Raw genomic sequence first — 22411 nt, forward strand, 5'->3', positions numbered from 1 at the left:
TTCCAGGCATTAAAATGGAATTCAGCAACATTACAAATGTATTGATCTTTGTAGGGAATCTACTAAAAGTACTGTGTGGCTAAGTTGGTGCTGCTTTAAAGCAGTATCCAAATTTATATTGGCACCAACCATGTAATGCTTTTACAACATACAGAAGTGTGCTAGTTATCAAGGAGCAAAATAATTTAAACATGGTTTAGAATCGAGAGACGAGCTTAAAGTTTTCTTTACTGACCATAATTTTCACTTGTCTGACTGCTTGCATGATGATGACTTTCTCACACGACTGGCCTATCTGGGTGATGTTTTTTCTCGCCTGAATGACCTGAATCTAGGATTTCAGGGACTCTCCACAACTATATTCAATGTGCAGGACAAAATTGAGACTATGATTTAAGAATTTGAAGCTCTTCTCTGTCTGCATTAACAAGGACAACACACAGGTCAATCATTGTATGATTTTTTTGTGTGTAAATAAACTCAAGCTTACGGACAATGTCAAATGCGATATAGCGAAGCACCTGAGTGAGTTGTGTGCACAATTATGCAGGTAATTTCCCGAAACGGATGACACAAACAACTGGATTCATTATCCCTAGAACGCCATCATCCCGGAGTCGCCTCTTCACTGTTGACGTTGAGACCGGTGTTTTGAGGGTACTGTTTAATGAAGCTGCCAGTTGAGGACTTGTAAGGTGTCTGTTTCTCAAACTAGACACTAATGTACTTGTCCTCTTGCTCAGTTATGCACCAACCAGTTTGCGCTGTTCTGTGAAGGGAGTAGTACACAGCGTTGTACGAGATCTTCAGTTTCTTGGCAATTTCTCACATGGAATAGCTTTAATTTCTCAGAACAAGAATAGACTGACGAATTTCGGAAGAAAGGTCTTTGTTTCTGGCCATTTTGAGCCTGTAATCGAACCCACAAATGCTGATGCTCCAGATACTCAACTAGTCTAAAGAAGGCCAGTTTTATTGCTTCTTTAATTAGCACAACAGTTTTCAGCTGTGCTAACATAATTGCAAAAGGGTTTTCTAATGATCAATTAGTCTTTTAAAATGATAAACTTGGATTAGCTAACAGAACGTGCCATTGGAACACAGGAGTGATGGTTGCTGATAATGGGCCTCTGTACGCCTATGTAGATATTCCATTAAAAATCTACCGTTTCCAGCTACAATAGTCATTTACAACATTAACAATGTCTACACTGCATTTCTGATCAATTTGATGTTATTTTCATGGACAAAAAAGGTGCTTTCAAAAACAAGTATTTCTAAGTGACCCCAAACTTTTGAACGGTAGTGTATGTGAGAGTGGATTCTCGGCCCTCACTATGTGGACAATGATTTAAGACTTGAGTCTCTCTCCAATACAACCCAACATTGCAGAGTTATGTGCATCCTTTCAAGCACACCCTTCTCATTAACCTGTGGTAAGTTATCCACAATTTTCAATGAACAAATAAGGTTTTATATGTAAGATGGTAAAATAAAGAGCAAAATTGATTATTATTTGTGCCCTAGTCCTATAAGAGCTCTTTTTCACTTCCCACGAGCCGGGTCGTGACAAAAACTCGCTCTCATTCTTATGTTTAATAAATGTATCATATTGTGTGCGTGTGTGTGTGTGTGTGTGTGGCAGGCTTACAATGATGGTAAAAAACAACATTTGACCCTGGTGCAAAAGAGGGGGACTATGAAAAGTTTGGGAACCACTGGCCTAGAGTAACATAAACGAATGAACATGCTTTCATGTTCTTTGAAATAATTGTTTTTTAGTTTTCTAATGTTACTTACGACTTTTATAAACACAACCAAATTATTATTCTTCACATAGGAAATATGAAATGGATTTATTACACTGTTAGAATGTTGATGCGTCATTTGACTGGAAGTGTTGGAAATGGGCTTTTGGCCTACTTTGTAGACTTTGTAGAATTATACAAAACATGTCATTTACTCTATCTAAACAAATATTTTTTGTTATATTTTTACATGGGTATATTTCCACTAATATTTCTTCATGCTATTCATGCTTTACAATTGTTTATACAATATTTGTCAAGACTTGGTGTTTGTTTGTGCACCTTGCAGGTTGATATGCATCTGAAGCGTATGCTAAATGTGACACCCGGCAACATTCTCAACATTCTCTAGCGGGTATTTATAGGCTGAAAGGTCAGGTGGTTCTAGTGTTGATTTGATTTTCAAGATCATGTGGGCTATGGCTGAGGACAGGAACAAGTACAAGAAGTCCCGCTATGACCTCCGCAGATTCATCAAACGAGCAAAAGGACAATCTAGGAGTAAGGTGGAATCATATTACAAAGGCATTGACGCCCACCGTATGTGGCAGGGGCTACAGTCCATTACGGAATGCAAAGGATTCCGTGATCTTCCAAACGATGCCTCCCTACCAGACAAGCTCAATGCATTTTATGCACACCTGAACAATAACAACATCGTGCTGGGTTTGAGGGCTGCCACCGACCCAGAGGACTGGGTGATCTCGCTCTCCGAGGCCGACATGAGGAAGGTCTTTAATAAGCTCAACACCTGGCAGGCCGCTGGGCCCGACGGTATTCCAGGGCTCGTTCTCAGAGTATGCGCAGAACAGCTGACAGGCATATTCATGGTAATTTTCAACCTCTCCTTGTCCCAGTCTGTAATGACCACCATCATTCCTGTCCCCAATAACTCTAAGGCTTCATACCACAATAACTACCCGCCTGTAGCACTCACATCTGTAATCATGAAGTGCTTTGAGAAGCTGTTTATGGCACACATCAACTTCATCATCCCAGACATCCTAGACCCACTCAAACTTGCATACCGCCCCAACAGATCCATAGACGACTCAATCTCAATTGCACTCCACACTGCCCTCACCCACCTAGATAAGAGGAATACCAATGTGAGAATGCTGTTCATTCACTACAGCTCAGCATTGAACACCATTGTCTCCTCCAAGCTCGTCACCAAGTTTAGAACCCTGGGACTGAACACCTCTCTTTGCAACTGGATCTTGACGGGCTGACCGCCATGCTGACCCTCAATACGGGGGCCCAACAGGGATGTGTGCTTAGTCCCCTTCTGTACTCCTTGTTCACCCACGACTGCGTGGTGATGCACAATACCAACAACATCGTCAAGTGTGCTGACGACACGACAGTGGTAGGTCTGATCACCGGCGACGATGAGAGGTCAGTGACCTGGCAGTGTGGTGCCGGAAAGGGGGGAAACGAACCCCTTCCACATCAACAGGGTTGTAGTACAAAGGGTCGAGGACACTCACAGGGCCCTACACACTCATGCACACTGACACTCCAACACACACACATAATATGCACATACATTCATATTGACTCTATACACATGCACAGCCACTCACTTACAATCATCATATAGCCTATATCCTGATCACCTCACTCCTATACATATTTACCTTTTACAGGGCATTTGGAAAGTATTCAGACCCATGGACTTTTTCCACATTTTGTAATGTTAGTCTTATTCTAAAATGGATTAAATAAAATTAAAATCCTCGTCAATCTACACACAATACCCCATAATGACAAAGCGAAAACAGTTTTTCAGAATTGTTGCTAATTTATAAAAACTAAAAAACGTATTTACATAATTATTCAGACCCATAGCGATGAGACTCGAAATTGAGCTCAGATGCATCCTGTTTCCATTGATCATCTTGATGTTTCTACAACTTGATTGGAGCCCACCTGTGGTAAATTCAATTGATTGGACATGATTTGGAAAGGCACACATCTGTCTATATAAGGTCCCACAGTTGACAGTGCATGTCAGAGGTCAAAGGAATTGTCCGTAGAGCTCCGAGACAGGATTGTGTCGAGGCACAGATCTGAGGAAGGGTACCAAAAAATGTCTGCAGCATTGAAGATCCCCAAGAACACAGTGGCCTCCATCATTCTTAAAGGGCAGATGTTTGGAACCACCAAGACTTCCTAGAGCTGGCCGCCTGGCCAAACTGAGCCATCGGGGGAGAAGGGCCATGTTTAGGGAGGTGACCAAGAAGCCGATGGTAACTCTGACAGAGCTCCAGAGTTCCTCTGTGGAGATGGGAGGACCATCAAGAAGGACAACCATCTCTGCAGCACCACCAATCAGGCCTTTATGGTAGAGTGGCCAGACAGAAGCCACTCCTCAGTAAGAGGCACATGACAGCCCGCTTGGAGTTTGCCAAAAGGCACCTAAAGTACTCTCATACCATGAAAAGAAGATTCTCCTGCCTGATGAAATCAAGATTGAACTCTTTGCCCTGAATGCCAAGCTTCATGTCTGGAGGAAAACTGGCACCATCCCTATCCCTACAGTAAATCATGGTGCTGACAGCATCATGCTGTGGGGATGTTTTTCAGCGGCAGTTACCTGGAGACTAGTCAGGATCGAGGCAAAGATGAACGGATCAAAGCACAGAGAGATCCTTGATGAAAACCTGCTACAGAGCGCTCAGGACCTCAGACTGGGGTGAAGGTTCACCTTCCAACAGGACAACGACCCTAAGCACACAGCCAAGACAACGCAGGAGTGGCTTCGGGACAAGTCTCTGGATGTCCTTGAGTGGCCCAGCTAGAGCCCGGACTTGAACCCAATCAAACATCTCTGGGGAGACATGAAAATAGCTGTGCAGCGATGCTCTCCATCCAACCTTACAGAGCTTGAGAGAATCTGCAGAGAAGAATGGGAGAAACTCCCCAAATACAGGTGTGTCAAGCTTGTAGCATCATACCCAAGAAGACTCGAGGCTGTAATCACTGCCAAAGGTGGTTCAACAAAGTACTGAGTAAAGGGTCTGAATACTTATAGAAATGTGATATTTCTGTCGTTTTTATTTTTATGCAAAAATGTCTTAACCTGTTTTTGTTTTGTCATTATTGGATATTGTGTGTAGATTCAGGAGGGGAAAAAACAATGTAATCCATTTTAGAATAAGTCTGTAACGCAACTAAATGTGGAAAAAGTCTTAATATTTTCTGAATGCACTGTACTTTCTTGTGTTTTTATTTCTTGTGTGTTTTTGTTCTACCTTATATTATTTTTAGTATTACATTGTTATTGATTACTACATTGTTGGGTTTAGAGCCTGCAAGAAAGGCATTTACAGTTTTGGCAGGAAATTCCGGGTCACCCGGGAGAAGAGGGATTTATTCTCGGGATGGAACATTTGTAAAATACTAGGAAAATATTTAACCCGACCACTTACGTTATATCATGGCAGAGATTGTGTATACCAAGTCATTTGGTCTCTTCTATATAGCAGCATGTATACCTCCACAGTCTATTCTATGGGCCTGTATAGTTGTATGTAAGCCTATACTCATGGTAATTATTTCTGTTCTCTCCATAGAAACACGTTAACACTCGCACGTTCACTGTGAGCAGTCAATACATGGGAATGTGGTGTGTTGAACCCAGTAACTGAATAAACCTGTTCTTAAGATATCTTGGAATACACGTCAAATAACACTATTTGATGCGCCAAATAAGCTTTTAATTTAAAACGTCAAATAACACAATTATATTGTGTGTGCAAGCCAAGCTCGACCATTACGATCACTGTCTAAGCTGTACAATACCGCGTTCTTAATAAGGCACTATTTGTTCAACCGAATGTGAAAACATCTGAATGAGCATTTGAAATTAGATCAGGATCAAACGAGCAGGATCAAAAATGTTTGCAAATATCTTCGATACAGATGTTATCAGCAACTTCTGCGGTACCTAGCTTGCACCAATGCAAACAGCCTGAAAACAATGAAGAGTAGAAACTAGTCATTTTCAATATTCTTAGCAATGATTTAGGAATCCATGTGAATAAGTATTAGCTAGGTAGCCACTTGTTGTACTTTTATTGAAATAACTAGCTAGCCTGCTACTTGACCCTGTTGCCCAAAACCAACATTCTAAGCAGCCAGCTAGATTCATCTGACTTAAGGTCCAGTCAAGCCATAGCATATGTGTAGTGAAGTTAGCCACAATAAGAATTAGCCACAATAGTGGATTTTGCGGTTTGCCTTTTAAAATAAAAGTCCCTCTTTGAAAGTTATGCAGAAGGTTACAATTGGTGAAATCGTGCCATATTTTGACTTGATAATGTTAAACATGGTTGGAGTGTTGGAATGTGGACCAATGAAATGGGGTATCAGTCTACTCGGTGACACCCAGAGAACACAACTGTGAAGAGTTTACGGAAATATTAGCGTCGTAGCTCCTATTGCGGGACTTTGACTGTTGGAAATCACCTCCCCAGTCACCCTCTTGTGCATATTGACATTCATATTGCACTGTACCGCCTTACCTAAAGATTGGGGATCAATGAAATGGGATATCAGCCTACTCAGAACCCAAGTGCTTTTTTCAACAAAGTCCTCCTCAAGAGTTATCAGGCTCCAAAACATCCACTTTGTACAGTTTTTCCTCTGGAATAGTGTTCAATTCACATAGTAGGTTGACTGGTACAATAAATGTGGCTCAATTCACAGTTGTTTCAGAGTCCCGCAATAAGAGCTACGACGCTAATGTTCTCTGGGTGTCACTGAGTAGACTGATACCCCATGTCATTGATCCACAATCTATAGGTAAGGCTGTACAGTGAAATAAGTATGTCCCCAATGAAATTCTAAAGTCTAATACATCCAATGTGATTTCAACAGATCTTTGTGAAATTAACAAAGTATTGTCTTTTGTTGAATTTATATAAGAACATTCCAACCTCGTTTCGCATGATCTGTTGTTCCAATATGGCATGATTTCACTCTATGTATTATTTGCATGACTTTCATTTTGAAGGCAAACCTCAAATTCCACTATTGTGGCTAATCCTTATTGTGGCTAGCTATGGTCGGACCCACATCGACCACCATTAATCAAATAAAAACTCTCTTATAAATGTATGGGTATTTTAGATGACGACACTTAACCTAGCTGGCTAACTACCTAGCTATGTCCTTTTGCTATGTTTTTGGGGAAGAACATTGTGTGCATCCATCAGCTGGCTAGCTTTTTTACGACCAGCACTGTCCAGAGCTTGGGGAGGTGTGTCTGCGCTCATCCGGCAGCGGCACGGGCGCCAGACAAAAACCTTTACCAGCATCATAGCATACGTATGGGTGAATCGTTGTGACATGGAATACGAGTTATAGTGTCATCAATGTGTAATAACTATGTAAAAATGTATGAGCGCGTTAAATTATTATGTGACGTACAGTCATATTCGGGTCAAGCTTATTTTACATGTCAGATAGTGTTAATTGACGTGTATATTTCTTGACACGCAAAGACTCAAATGGCGTTCCATACCCGACAGAGCTGTGGTGGCTGAACCGTATACTCTGGCACATGTATCTATCTAGTAATACCTGTTATTCATGGTCCTCCCAGATCAGCCTTTAGTATTTTACACAAACAAATGATTGAAATGATCCACATATTTTTAGAGGTCATTCAGATACTTTGACTAATAGTTCAATGAACACAGGCATGCGCTCACACACATGCATTCTCTCTCTCTCGCTCTATCTCTCTCTCACATACATACATACATACATACATACATACATACATACATACATACATACATACATACATACATAACATACATACATACATACATACATACATACATACATACATACAAACAAACAATCCCCTACATGATCAGATGAGACGTGGAGTCTGTAGGGAAACCCCGAGGTGTGGTTACATCACTGTTCTCTCTAGTGGGACATTACCCTGCTAGCACGTCCACACAGTTTACAAGACATGGATCTCTGGTGGCTGATCAAGCAAGCATGAGTATCTAAGTCAGAGAGTCCCTGGAGTGTGTGTGGATATGTGTGTGTTTTGTAACTGTGTTGGCCCAGAGAGCGTGTGAATACCATCTTCTGATGTCCCAGAGTTCATTCCGGCAGCTGAGAATTCTAGAACTGTGACCCAACTGGAAGAACAGTGGTCCTCAGAGAGCGAGAGAGTGCTAGCTTTGAGAACCCTAGTGGTTGATATAATGCCACAGGGTTGAATAACTCTTACGTATCAGGTTGAAGCTTCACACAAAATATTTTCAGGGGTGTGTGTGTGTGCCAGGGGTTTTGGGGGTTGAGTGTGTGTGTGTGTGCCAGGGGTTTTGGGGGTTGAGTGTGTGTGTGTGCGCCAGGGGTTTTGGGGGTTGAGTGTGTGTGTGTGTGTGTGCCAGGGGTTTTGGGGGTTGAGTGTGTGTGTGCCAGGGGTTTTGGGGGTTGAGTGTGTGTGTGTGTGTGCCAGGGGTTTTGGGGGTTGAGTGTGTGTGTGTGTGTGCCAGGGGTTTTGGGGGTTGAGTGTGTGTGTGTGCCAGGGGTTTTGGGGGTTGAGTGTGTGAGATTAAGTGAACCGTGTGTGAACACTGCAGCCTCTGCCTGCAGTCACCCTTCACCCCTAAACCCCAAGTATCACCTCTACCCAGGGACTTTACTTCTGTGTTTGCAAACTCGTGAATTGTGTGTTTGTCAGTGTTTGCCTGTCTTCCTTAACGAGGCGAATTAAGTTTGAGCGAGATAAGGAAGAGTGAATGAATTAAGTGTTGGCCGGGGATTTAACTAGTGAGGAATCTCTTGTTGCTGGGACCAAACCCTGGACAGACGAACAACAGGGACAAATAAAGTATCACCATGGTTACGCCTGGATCATGGTAAGGCTGGGAATTTCCAGGGACCTCAACATACGATATTATCACGATACTTAGGTGCCGATACAATATGTATTGCGATTCTCACGATGCTATATGTATTGCGATTTGATACTGTGATTTTAATGCAATTCGCTGTTTCAAACAAATTGCTCACTCACCATGTCTGTTGCAGAGGGAAAAGAGAGCCATGAGAGAGTTTTGATTAGTCATTGAAATAAGTGCTGAAAACAAATTGGCTCTCTGTTTAAAAAGAAGATGAATAACAAGCTATGAAGGAAACATACTGGAGTTTTGGTGCATGTGTAGCCAACTAGCGCAAAAATAATATTCCAATATTGTCAAAACTATACAATATATTGTCAAAAATAATATCCCGATATGTAACTCGATTTTTTTCACCCATCACTAGCTCACAGTATGTGATTTTTAGCCTACGCTATAAACCAGATAGAAGACTACTCTATGAACCAGATAAAAGAAAGACTACTCTATAAACCAGATAGAAGAAAGACTACTCTATAGACCAGATAGAAGAAAGACTACTCTATAGACCAGATAGAAGAAAGACTACTGTCACGCCTTGGTCATAGTGTTTTGTGTTTTCGTTATATAGTTGGTCAGGCCAGGGTGTGACATGGGTTATGTGTTGTTTCGTATTGGGGTTTGTATTATTTGGGATTGCGGCTGATTAGGGGTGTGGTATAGGTTTGGCTGCCTGAGGCGATTCCCAATCAGAGTCAGGTGCTTGTCGTTGTCTCTGATTGGGAACCGTATTTAGACAGCCTCAGTTTCGCTTTGTATTTCGTGGGTGTTTGTACCTGTCTCTGTGTTGTAGTCACCAGATAGGCTGTAATTAGTTTCACGGTCCGTTCTGTTGTTTTTGTATTTAGTTTCAGTTATTTCATGTACCGCGATTCTTTCATTAAAGTCATGAGTAACCTACACGTTGCATTTCGGTCCGACTCTCTTCTTTCAACAGACGAACGCCGTTACAACTACTCTATAGACCAGAAGAAAAGAGGTTGCCAACGTTACCCAGTGACACTGTGTTCATTGATTTATGAGCATCATCATATTGACTGAATGAACTTTGTTTGTGCAGATGTGCGTCACCTAGCAATGTCTAGCATTGTATTGTTTGTGTGTGTGCCTGTGCCATTAACATTCTTAAGTGTGTCTGTCTGTGTGGCGTGTTTGTAGCTCGGAGGTGTGTGTAACCGTAATGAAGTCTAACGCTGTGTGTGTCTGGTGTTGTGTGTTCTCAGGTGGCCATCAAGTCAATTCGTAAGGAGAGCATCACTGATGATCTGGACAGAGTTCATATCCAGAGAGAGATAGAAATCACCTCCGCCCTCAAACACCCCTACATCATACGCTTCCACGAGGGTGAGAATACACGCACACACACACACACACACACACACTGAAAGGAAAACACGCATACGTACACACACAATGTAACCTTTCTCTGTGCTCTCCCTGCCCTGTGTAGTGTTTGAGAGTCGTGATAAGATAGTGATAGTGATGGAGTACGCCAGCAGAGGGGAGTTGTATGACTACGTCAATGAGAGGAGGAGACTGGTGGAGACAGAGGCCAGAGACCTCTTCAGACAAATCACCTCCGCCGTGCACTACTGCCACACGGTAAACACACACATGCATGCTGCACAGGCTCACACAGAAATGCATGAGCGTTCGCACGTACACGCAATCATTGTATTTCAATTAGCATAATGTGGTAAATAATATGATGAATCCTATATCCGCGTGTGCTGCAGTTTCTCTTTTCGGTAGTGACGGGGGGAATACTTTATACAGTTACAGTGCCTTAATTAAGAAAGTATTCAGGCCCCATTACTTTTTCCACATTTTGTTACAAAGTATGATTCAAATTAAAATGTCATTTTTTTTCAACGATCTACACAAAATACTCTGTCAAGGTCGAAGATTATAATTTTTTATTTATATATTGGCATACAAGAGAAGTGGACTGGCACATTAAGAGATAAGCTGCTGTTGCCCAGCGGGTTCTTTCGATTGGTTGGAGGAACAAATTCAGTGTACTATATAAAACGGTACTACGTATTCTAAAATGTTGAAATCATAAGTATCATAACATTTTGGTACCTATATATATCTAATTAAATGTCTGATTGTTCAAATTTGTACCCATCTACCAATAGGTGCCCTTCTTTTCAAGGTATTGGAAAACTTCCCACACTGAGATCAGCTTTAGGGAGCAGTAGTATGGTGGCCAGTAGTGGTTGCAATTGAGATCAGGTGTGCGGGCGGGTGATTTTAAGCACATATTTATCGTTTAACGAGAGTTCACCTCATGTTGAGGCAGTGCTCAATGTCGGTTGCAATTAACCCACTTAGTGTAAAACGGAGCAACAGGCAAACATGGTACTGCTAAGCCACAGGAGGCTGGTGAGGGGAGGACGGCTCATAATAATGGCTGAAATAGAGTGAATGGAGTGATATTAAAACATTTGTAAACCATGTGTTTGATACCATTAATTCCTTTCCAGCCAATACAATGAGCTTGTCCTCCCCAGTTAAGGTGACACCAGCCACCTGTGAGCTAATCCCAAAAAATCCTGATCACTGCAGTTTCTCTTCTCAGGGTGTGAAATGAAGCAACAGGCAAACATTGCACAGCTAAACCCACAAAATTCTACTCCTAATACCAGAGGAAATCCTTGTGGGTCAAAGGAGAATTACAGTTGAAGTCAGACGTTTACATACACTTAGGTTGGAGTCATTAAAACTTGTTTTTCAACCACTCCACAAATGTCTTGTTAACAAACTATAGTTTTGGCAAGTCGGTTAGGACATCTACTTTGTGCATGACACATCATTTTTCCAACAATTGTTTACAGACAGATTATTTCACTTAAAACTCACTGTATCACAATTCCAGAGGGTCAGAAGTTTACATACATTAAGTTGACTCTGCATTTAAACAGCTTGGAAAATTCCAGAAAATTATGTCATGGCTTTAGAAGCTTCTGATAGGTTAATTGACATAATTTGAGTCAATTGGAGGTGTACTGTGGATGTATTTCAAGGCCTACCTTCAAACTCAGTGCCTCTTTGCTTGACATCATGGGAAAATCAAAAGAAATCAGCCAAGACCTCCACAAGTCTGGTTCATCCTTGGGAGCAATTCCCAAACGCCTGTAGGTACCACGTTCATCTATACAAACAATAGTACGCAAGTATAAACATCATGGGACCACGCCGACATACCGCTCAGGAAGGAGACACCTTCTGTCTCCTAGAGATGGACGTACTTTGGTGCGAAAAGTGCAAATCAATCCCAGAACAACAGCAAAGGACCTTGTGAAGATGCTGGAGGAAACCGGTACAAAAATATCTATATCCACATTAAAATGAGTCCTATATCGACATAACCTGAAAGGCCGCTCAGCAAGGAAGAAGCCACTGCTCCAAAACCGCCATAAAAAAAGCCATACTACAGTTTGCAACTGCACATGGGGACAAAGATCGTACTTTTTGGAGAAATGTCCTCTGGTCTGATGAAAGAAAAATAGAACTGTTTGGCCATAATGACCATTGAATGCTTTTGGAGGAAAAGGGGAAGCTTGCAAGCCGAAGAACACCATCCCAACCGTGATGCATGGGGGTGGCAGCATCATGTTGTGGTTGTGCTTTGCTGCAGGAGGGACTGGTGCACTTGGATATATTGAAGCAACATCTCAAGACCACAGTCAGGAAGTTAAAGCTTGGTCGCAAATGGGTCTTCCAAATGAACAATGACCCCAAGCATACTTCCAAAGTTGTGGCAAAATGGCTAAAGCACAACAAAGTCAAGGTATTTGAGTGGCCATCACAAAGCCCTGACCTCAATCCTATAGAACATTTGTGGGCAGAACTGAAAAAGCGTGTCCTAGCAAGGAGGCCTACACACCTGACTCAGTTACACCAGCTCTGTCAGGAGGAATGGGCAAAAATTCACCCAACTTATTGTGGGAAGCTTGTGGAAGGCTCCCTGAAACGTTTGACCCAAGTTTAACAATTTAAAGGCAATGCTACCAAATACTAATTGAGTGTATGTAAACTTCTGACCCACTGGGAATGTGATGAAAGAAATAAAATCTGAAATAAATCCTTCTCTACTATTATTCGGATATTTCACTTTCTTAGTTTAAAGAATTGTGTCGTGGTAAAAGTTAAAAAGCTAAATTTCCTAGTTGGTGCAGAAATTGAGGAAATAGGAGACTAAGGAAACACCTATTGGCAGAGTTTTGGGATAAAGCTCTTCAGTGGAATAAACCACATGCATGTGTGCACACCAGAGCTAGCTCATAGCTGATACTGCTTAACACCAGATGGCTAAATTATGTTGGTCATTTTATTTGGAGTTTGCAAAGCATTTTTACCCCCCATCTATCCCCCAATCTCTAACCACTACATTTGAATGAAGAACAAAAAAGACCCCTCACTATTTTAGCTTTGGAGCTCGATGCTGCATCCTCTAGTTGTCTGACCTCAAATGGTGTTCTAAAATAGACATGAGTGTTCCGGAACGCATGAATTATTTAGAATGCTTCTGAGGTATGCAGCTTTAGCAGGAAGTATTTAGGCTTCAGGGGAAAATGAACGTTTTTAAAAGACACACCACATAAACATCTCTCTTTCCCTATTCATGTCTCAGTCTCTCTCTCCCCCCTCTTTATCTTATTCGCTCTCTCACATTCACTCTTCGCCTGAATTGACCTCTGCTGTGCTATTCATATTTTCCTGTAGCAAACTCTTATATACCCCCTCTTTCTCTCTTCAATATCGTTATACTACATTAGCGAATTCATCTGTACATGTTGGGTTTGTTATAGAGCTGGATTGTTAATTGTGATAATACAATGAAAGACAGAAGGAGGGATAACTGAACAATCCAAAATAATTAAGGAAAGCTAATTGAAAGACAAACAGAAACAATAACTAAACAAAGCCCAGGCTAGGAATCGACTAACAAACACAGACAAGGTTTACACACACTGACTGTATACTGTTGACCATTCACCAGTACTGTATGCTCGTGGATTAATCATTGAATCAAACACTCATATCATGAGAATGACCTTTCAATGTCAATTAGACAATTACATTTTCATCTCTCCTCTTTTAAGCTGTTCTTTTGTTCTCTTCATATGTTCCCTATTTCTCTTGAATCTCTATACAGCAACTGTGTTACAAAATGATTGATATCACACACAAAACACAAACACACACTGGACCTCCACTTATGTATTCAGGCCATGTTTGTGTAAATGTCATCTGCTCTCTATAGTTCCTAAATCAACACAGCAGTGTCTTCCTAGAAAAACATCAAGGGGGTGAAGAATCTGTGCGTGTGTAAAGATCTGTGTGTAATAGTGGTACTTTACTTGATTGTCTCTTTCCCTCTCCTTCAGAATGGCGTGGTCCATCGAGATCTGAAGCTGGAGAACATTCTACTAGACCAGGACCTGAACGTCAAGGTGAGAACACACAAAGAATTTTAAAAATTAATTGGTTAAAATCAAACCCTCCTATTGGTATATTGAAAATGTGATTCTACAGATTTTCCCGCTTATGGTGCAGACCTTGTGCCTGTCATCCAGTGAGTGTAAAGGGTAGTTATTTTAAAAGGATATGCATGCATTGGCCGGGAATCGAACCCGGGCCTCCCGCGTGGCAGGCGAGAATTCTACCACTGAACCACCAATGCTGAGCTGCTATGATAGTTTATTCCAGGGCTCACAACACAGTGGAGGTGGCGTGAAGCAGAAAGGAGGAGTTGAAAATAGGAGAGAAAGACTGGAAGGGGTTTAAAGAAACATATAGGACAAAAATGTAGAGAAGTAGTTTGAAAATAGGTTGATATAGCTCATGCACTTAGATTTGTGTTTCTGGGTATTTTCAGGAGTTTCAATTCAAGTGTGTAGCGAGATCCTGCTTATACCCCAAAAGAGTCCACACATTGGCCGGGAATCAACCCGGGCCTCCCGAATGGCAGACCAGAAGTTTACTACTGAACCACCAATGCTTTGATATATCATTCTATGGGACAGAGTATTTCTCTAACAGTCAGGGTGAAGTGAAACAAAATGTTGAATTAGTATTTAACTATTCGGCTTGAAGGACCATTAAAAACAGATGTCGTCTTTAATAAGCTTTTTGTTGTTGTTGCATGATAGACCAGGTATAGGTAGTACAATGTATTTAGAGTGCCCGTCTCTTAATCACTTGTATTTTTTGCATGGCAGACTAGTTTTAGGTAGGTACAATGTGTAGTGTTTTTACATGGCCTAGTACCTAGAGCCTGTTTATGACAAGGATTTGAAAATAAACTTGAGCGATACCCGAGTGATCTAAAATAATTTTTCTAGAGGTTTATCCATAATTAATGAGTTTACAAATGTAATCCATATGAAAGGTTATCAGAAATTATGGAACATGTAGACTACCATGTAAAAATACACTACATGGCCACCATGCGCAATGCCAAGCTTGCCACCATTGGACTCTGACTCTGGCAGTCTGACGGACCATCTGTGTTTGGCAGATGCCAGGAGAATGCTACCTGCCTCAATACATAGTGCCAAATGTAAAGTTTGGTGCAGGAGGATTAATGGTCTAGGGCACTTTTTCATGGTTCGGGCTGGGCCCCTTAGTTCCATTGAAGGAAAACTTCTTTCTTTCTTTTTTTTAACCCCTTTTTCTCCCCAATTGGTAGTTTGTCTTGTCCCATCGCTGCAACTCCCGTATGTGCTCCGCCTCATGGGTCTCCAGGTAGCGGCCGGCTGCGACACAGCCCGGTATCGAACCCGGATCTGTAGTGATGCCTCTAGCACTGCGATGCAGTGCCTTAGCCGGCCCTTTCCTGTTTCAGCATGACAATGCCCCCATGCACAAAGCGAGGACCTTACAGAAATGTTTTGTCAAGATGGGAGTGGAAGAACTTGACTGGTCTGCACAGAGCCCTGACCTCAACTCCATCGAATACCTTTGTGATGAAGAGGAACACCTAATGCCAGGCCTAATTGCCCAACATCAGTAATGCTCTTATGGATGAATGGAAGCAAGTCCCTGCAGCAATGTTCCCACATCTAGAGGAATGCCTTCCCAGAAGAGTGGAGGCTGTTATGGCACCGACAGAGGGCGCCTCGCCTCGAGCTCCGATAAAACGTTGCAGATCTAATTTTCTCAATCCGTTTGTTTCATGCATTACTACATACATTCAGGTAGAACTTTTGGAATACGAAACACTAGATACTCACTGTCCACCCGACCTCGCCGAATTCCCTGAGACAGCAGAACAATGGACTAGCTTCTTCTGCGAGGAGCCAAGCTGCTTGGGAATCCTACCGTAGAGTACATCTACGGTCTTAGTGAGATTAAGACGCCAGGCGACCCATCCTCCATTACTGAGCATACTACTCGCCAATGTTCAATCATAAATGAACAAACTTGAGTAAGTCAGAGAGAGGATCTTTTTCCAGAGGGACATCAGATCCTGCAACATACTCTGTTTTTCTGAAACTTGGCTTTCCTCTGACATCCAGAAAGATTATATACAACCAGCGGGTTTTACAATTTTTTTGGGGGGATGGGGAGCGGGCTCTCTGGCAAGAGCAAGGGTGGCGGGCTCTGCTTTATGACCATTAACTCATGGTGCCAAGGGGTAAACATACAAGGAACTTTATGCTCCGCCGACTTTTACCTTCCGGGAGAGTTTACTGGGATTATCACCATGGCTGTGTACATCCCGCCCCAAGCTGACACCAAAAAAGCTCTCAAAGATCTTCATTGGACCCTGAACAAACTGGAGACTGAATTCCCTGAGGCAGCATTCATTGCTGCAAGGACTTTAACAAAAGTAATTTGAGAACCGTGCTCCCAAATTATTACCAACACATCAACTGTCCAACTTGCATAAATTCTACTCTTGACCACTGCTACACGCCTTTTCAACACGGGTATAAACACGGATATCCCGTCCTCCTTTCTGAAAATCTGACCATGACTCACTCTTGCTTCTTCCCGCCTAGAAATAAAGACTTGAGGGAAATTCCGGTGATCAGGTCTGTATAGCGTTGGTCTGACCAATCAGAATTCACAATGAATACACCACCTCAGTCACCGGATTCAAACAAGACAGTTCAGACGTGACACGGGCAACCGAATGCACCATTGGGTGCACACTGCCTGCCCTACAGGACACCTACAACGCCAGGTGTCGCAGGAAGGCCAGGAAATTCACCAGGGACACCAGCCACCCAAGCCATGCCCTGTTCTCCCAGGTTCAGTCACTCAGACGCGGGCAGTACAGGAGCATCATGGAAAAACTGAAAGACTGGCAAATATTATCAACCTTCAGATCATCAGGCTGCTGAATAGCCAACACTATTCAGCTACCTACCCCACCTCCCCTCTGCTACTCCCCCATGGACATTCCCACACACCTTTAACTCTCACTGACCTTACCTGCTACTCCCCCATGGACATTCCACCCCCTAACAGTTTTTACTCTGCCCCCACCCCAACGACATTCCTCACTGTTGCAGTTGTTAATATGTATAGTATTACTTTTTTGTTTTTATTTCACTCAATGGTCATTCTGCTGCTCCCCCTGTGGTCATTCCCCTACCCCTCAATGGTCATTATGCTGCTCCCCTGTGGTCATTCCCCCCCCCCTCAATGGTAATTTTCTGCTCCCTCTGGTCATTCCCCCCACCCCCTCAACAGTCTTTACTAGAGGTCGACCGATTAATCGGAATGGCCGATTAATTCGGGCCGATTTCAAGATTTCGTAACAATTGGTAAAAGGCATTTTTGTACACCGACTATATTGCAATCCATGAGGGGACTGCGTGGCAGGCTGACGACCTGTTATGTGAGTGCAGGTAGCGAGGAGCCATGGTAAGTTGCTAGCTAGCATTAAACTCATCTTGTAAAAAACAAATCAATCATAACATAATCACTAGTAAACTACACATGGTTGATGATATTACTAGTTTAACTAGCTTGTCCTGCGTTGCATATAATCAATGCGGTGCCTGAAATTGTGTCACTTCTCTTGCGTTCATGTCTAAGCAGAGTCGGAGTATATGCAGCAGTTTGGTTCGCCTGGCTCGTTGCGAACTGTGTGAAGACCATTTCTTTCTTCCTAACAAAAACTGTAATTAATTTGCCAGAATTTTACATAATTATAGCATAACATTGAAGGTTGTGCAATGAACAGCAATATTTAGACTTAGGGTTGCCACCCGTTTGATAAAATACGGAACGGTTCCGTATTTCACTGAAAGAATAAACGTTTTGTTTTCGAAATGATAGTTTCTGGATTTGACCATATTAATGACCCGAGGCTCGTATTTCTGTGTGTTATTATGTTACAATTAAGTCTATGATTTGATATTTCATAGAGCAGTCTGACTGAGCGGTGGTAGGCAGCAGCAGGCTCGTAAACATTCATTCAAACCGTACATTCCTCCGTTTGCCAGCAGCTTTTCGCAATGCTTGAAGCACAGCGCTGTTTATGACTTACCAACTCCCGAGATTAGGCTGGCACTAGTCAAAGGTCTATGAAATACAAATGGTATAGTGAGAAATAGTCCTATAATAACTACAACCTAAAACTTCTTAACTGGGAATATTAAAGACTCGTTAGCTTTTTTACATGGCACATATTGCACTTTTACTTTCTTCTCCAACACTGTGTTTTTTGCATTATTTAAACCAAATTGAACATGTTTTATTATTTATTTGAGACTAAATTGATTTTATTGATGTATTATATTAAGTTCAAATAAAAATGTTCATTATTCATTCAGTATTGTTGCAATTGTGATTATTACAAATATATATTTTTGGTCCTCCAATAATCGGTCGACTTCTAGTCTTTGCTCTGCCTCCACCCCAAGGGACATTTATTAATTCATCACTGTATATAGTGCTACTTCTATATTGTATTTATTACAATTTTCATTATTTTATTTCACTAGCCCTGCATGTTGAAGCTCGAAGCCTAAGATTTTCGCTGTAACCTTCAATTACACCTGCAACCCTGGAATGGAATTATATTTTCAAGGAGTAGGTGTCCACATACTTTTGAACATGTAGTGTATGTAAACAAATACATGGTACTTATTTATATATTGGGACAAAATTTACTTATGTGGGTAGACCACAAAATGATAGACACACCCCCCTCCAAAAAAAAAATGAACCATGCATTGGCCGGGAATCGAACCCGGGCCTCCCGCGTGGCAGGCGAGAATTCTACCACTGAACCACCAATGCTTTAGTGGAGCAAAGCTCTCCTCGGGAGTGATATAACAGATCAGATGGAGTGAACCAGAAGTTGAAATATTTGGTATTTATCGAACGACATTAGCTGAGAGGCAGTAAAATGTAATTAGAGTGTTATTACATAGTACTTACAGCCTGTTTGCAACGAGGATGTGCAAATAAACTTATTTGAGATTCCAGACCGATCTAAAAGAATGATTCTAGAGGTTTAGCAATAATTCACTTGTTGACAAATGCAATCCAAAAGAAAAATTAATCAGGTGAAATTTAAAGTACTTATTTCGGAGTAAATCCTACAATGCTTAACTTTTCCTACATTTGTTTACGTTACAGCCTCATTCTAAAAAGGATGAACCCGTTTTTTCCCCTCATCAGTCTACACACAATACCTGCACTCTACCCTCCAATCAACTGTGTACATGTGACTAGTAAACCATCTGAATTAAAATCAGCACAGGGGGATCAACTCCGTATTAATGCCTATGATTATGAGATGTTCGATGAGCAGGTGTCCACATACATTTGGCCATGTGTTGTATGTAAGCAAATACATGGTAGTTATTTATATATTGGAACACGCTTGGACTGAAATTTTAATCACTTACTTCTGTGAGTAGATCCTAAAATTTGAAAAAGACATACATGCATTGGCCGGGAATCGAACCCGGGCCTCCCGCGTGGCAGGCGAGAATTCTACCACTGAACCACCAATGCTTTGATAGAGCAATATTTTGATCCCAATACTCATATAATAGGAAAGCACAAAGGGGATGACGGGTCAAGTTGGAGGACGGAGCAGATGAGAATGAAGGCATGTGAAAAATGTAACGTAGTTGTTTTGAAAGGTGGTATGATTTATGCCTGATTGTGGACATCCGCCTGTCCATATGATCATTTATAAGGAAGCATGTAACATGTAGCTGCTATTTAAAAAAAATTTAAATAAATGCATGTACTTATGAGAATATATCCAACAACACTTCAAAAAAATACCTGCATTGGCCGGGAATCGAACCCGGGCCTCCCGCGTGGCAGGCGAGAATTCTACCACTGAACCACCAATGCTTTGATGGAGAAATATTACGTTCCCAATACTCATATAATAGGAAAACAGAAAGGGGATGACGGGTCAAGTTGGGGGTAGAACAGATGGGAATGAAGGCGTTTGTGAAAAATGTAAAGGAGTTGTTTTGAAAGGTAGTATGAATTACGTCTGATTGTGGACATCCGCCTGTTTACGACATGGATTTGAAAATAAACTTATTTGAAATACCGGAGGGATCTTAAAAGAATGATTCCAGAGCTATAGCCATAATTAACTTGAGTTTCAAATGTAATCCATATGATAATTTATAAGGAAGCATGTAACGTAGCTGCTATTTAAAAATGTGTAAATAAATACATGTACTTGTTACTTCTATGAGAATATTCAACAACACTTCAAAAAATATCCTTGCATTGGCCGGGAATCGAACCCGGGCCTCCCGCGTGGCAGGCGAGAATTCTACCACTGAACCACCAATGCCTTGGTGACATAATTTTCTAGACTTTTGCCTTTGAATGGAGCATGCATTTTGTGTTTGTTTATTTCACTTTTGTTTATTATCTATTTCACTTGCTATGGCAATATAACCACATGTTTCTCATGTCAATAAAGCTATGAATTGAAGTGAAAGAGAGGGCGGGGGAGAAGGGAGATGTAGACTGGGTGATCGGAACCAAGTTAGTCAGACACTCAATTCCACTTCCCTAGACCTCTTTCTGAACCATTGAGGATGAGTGAGAAAATGCAGTTGCAAGGCATATAGTAATAATGGTTCATCCTTCCTGTTAATATATATTAATTACGTAAACAAGCATGTTGTTCCATGCGCAAAACCCTCTCATTGTCATCTGCTCTTATCATAGCATAGTTAATTGCCTGCTGATTGGATATAAACAGCAGATGGGCTTCCCATTGTATTCAAACTGTTTGGGTAGGTTTTAGAGTCCAAGAACATTCACACCTGGCCTAATGGGTAACCAGTTGACTGGACTTCACAGAGATATGAAAGTTGACAAAAAACTGAACTGAACACAGTTGCCATGTTTTTCTATTTTTATTGCAACTGGGATAAACAATATGTAGCCTACAGTAAAGCGTTTCATATATTATATCGATATCAAATGAAAAAATGCAGCTGATATGGACTTTCCATATCGGTGCCCAACACTACAGATTAATGTTTGAAACAAATACTTATTGATCATTGATTTGACAAGGACCATGTTCTTTGTATGCTGCACCAGAGTTTTCATTGTTAGTTTTAGCTGTCAAGCTGGAAAACACAATAAAATAACTCCGTGTTGACTGAAAGCCAAAGCTGTGAAATGTGCTGCATTGTGAAGGCATGCGCTAAGAACCAGCCTAAAGACATGGTGTCAGTTCCTATAACCCAGCCCTGAAGTAATTCCATTCCTTTTATGGCCGGTACTCCCCTTATATGGTTGCACGGCGCGAGGGAATACACAGAATCTGCAAATCTGGGAAAGCAGAGGGTTTTAATAAAAGTCACACACACTGGCTAAGAGTTAAAGAAAACAGACTACGTACTTTTCTCTCAGCAGCTTCCATACTTCCTCACCACAGTGGGTATTATTCAGACCAATGCGGAAAATGCCATTCTGTATGGTATGCATGAGATGAGACAAGGGGGGACGTTTCCCTTAGACACTGATTCAGGGCCAGTTTAGCATATTCTCCTCTAATGGTTGAAGCTGGAATCATTAATAGGTGAAATTGCCACTTCCGTTTTGGATATTATAACAAAGACTGCAAACAGTTGCATGCGCAATAGGACAGCAGAATATGCACTGCACATTTCGTTCCTACGCTGTAGAATTCTCCTTTCCTCATGTTTTTATTTTACCTTTATTTAACTAGGCAAGACAGTTAAGAACAAATTCTTATTTACAATGATGGCCTACTAATAGCAATTACAATACTGCTACAGTGGCAGGATAATAGCTAAGCGTAAAAACATAGGCTACATATTGGGCTGTAAGATTAGATGTACTTTATTGTCCCTTACCTTACAGATATCACTCCAGTGTTCATTTGCTAAATTGTAATTACTTTCTACTATGGCCTATTTATTGCCTTACCTCCCCACGCCATTTGCACACACTGTATATATATATATAGACTTTTTTTTTCTAGTGTGTTATTGACTGTACTCTTGTTAATTCCATGTGTAACTCTGTGTTGTTGTTTGTGTCGCACTGCTTTGCTTTATCTTGGCCAGGTCGCAGTTGTAAATGAGAACTTGTTCTCAACTAGCCTACCTGGTTAAATAAAGGCTCAATTTATTTAAAAAAATACAACACACTGACGTCACGCACATATGCACT

The 22411-nt window shown here is 41.5% G+C and overlaps 1 protein-coding gene and 5 non-coding genes across 6 annotated transcripts in view; 1 reads left to right on the forward strand and 5 right to left on the reverse strand.

Annotated features, from left to right (window-relative positions):
- The window catches only part of LOC115101993 (NUAK family SNF1-like kinase 1), a 66120-nt gene that overhangs the window by 17283 nt on the left and 26426 nt on the right, over nucleotides 1-22411 (forward strand). Inside the window, exons 2-4 of the mRNA XM_029621462.2 lie at nucleotides 9967-10087; nucleotides 10194-10345; nucleotides 14140-14205. Of these exons, the coding sequence (XP_029477322.2) occupies nucleotides 9967-10087; nucleotides 10194-10345; nucleotides 14140-14205 (339 nt within the window). The remainder of the gene's footprint in view (nucleotides 1-9966; nucleotides 10088-10193; nucleotides 10346-14139; nucleotides 14206-22411) is intronic.
- trnag-gcc (transfer RNA glycine (anticodon GCC)) lies at nucleotides 14365-14435 on the reverse strand. The gene has a single exon. It is a non-coding gene; the product is annotated as a tRNA-Gly (tRNA).
- trnag-gcc (transfer RNA glycine (anticodon GCC)) lies at nucleotides 18942-19012 on the reverse strand. The gene has a single exon. It is a non-coding gene; the product is annotated as a tRNA-Gly (tRNA).
- trnag-gcc (transfer RNA glycine (anticodon GCC)) lies at nucleotides 19665-19735 on the reverse strand. The gene has a single exon. It is a non-coding gene; the product is annotated as a tRNA-Gly (tRNA).
- Nucleotides 20016-20086, reverse strand: trnag-gcc (transfer RNA glycine (anticodon GCC)). The gene has a single exon. It is a non-coding gene; the product is annotated as a tRNA-Gly (tRNA).
- Nucleotides 20476-20546, reverse strand: trnag-gcc (transfer RNA glycine (anticodon GCC)). Its single transcript has one exon. It is a non-coding gene; the product is annotated as a tRNA-Gly (tRNA).

Source organism: Oncorhynchus nerka, linkage group LG20, assembly GCF_034236695.1.
Source record: "Oncorhynchus nerka isolate Pitt River linkage group LG20, Oner_Uvic_2.0, whole genome shotgun sequence".
Lineage (NCBI taxonomy): Eukaryota > Metazoa > Chordata > Actinopteri > Salmoniformes > Salmonidae > Oncorhynchus > Oncorhynchus nerka.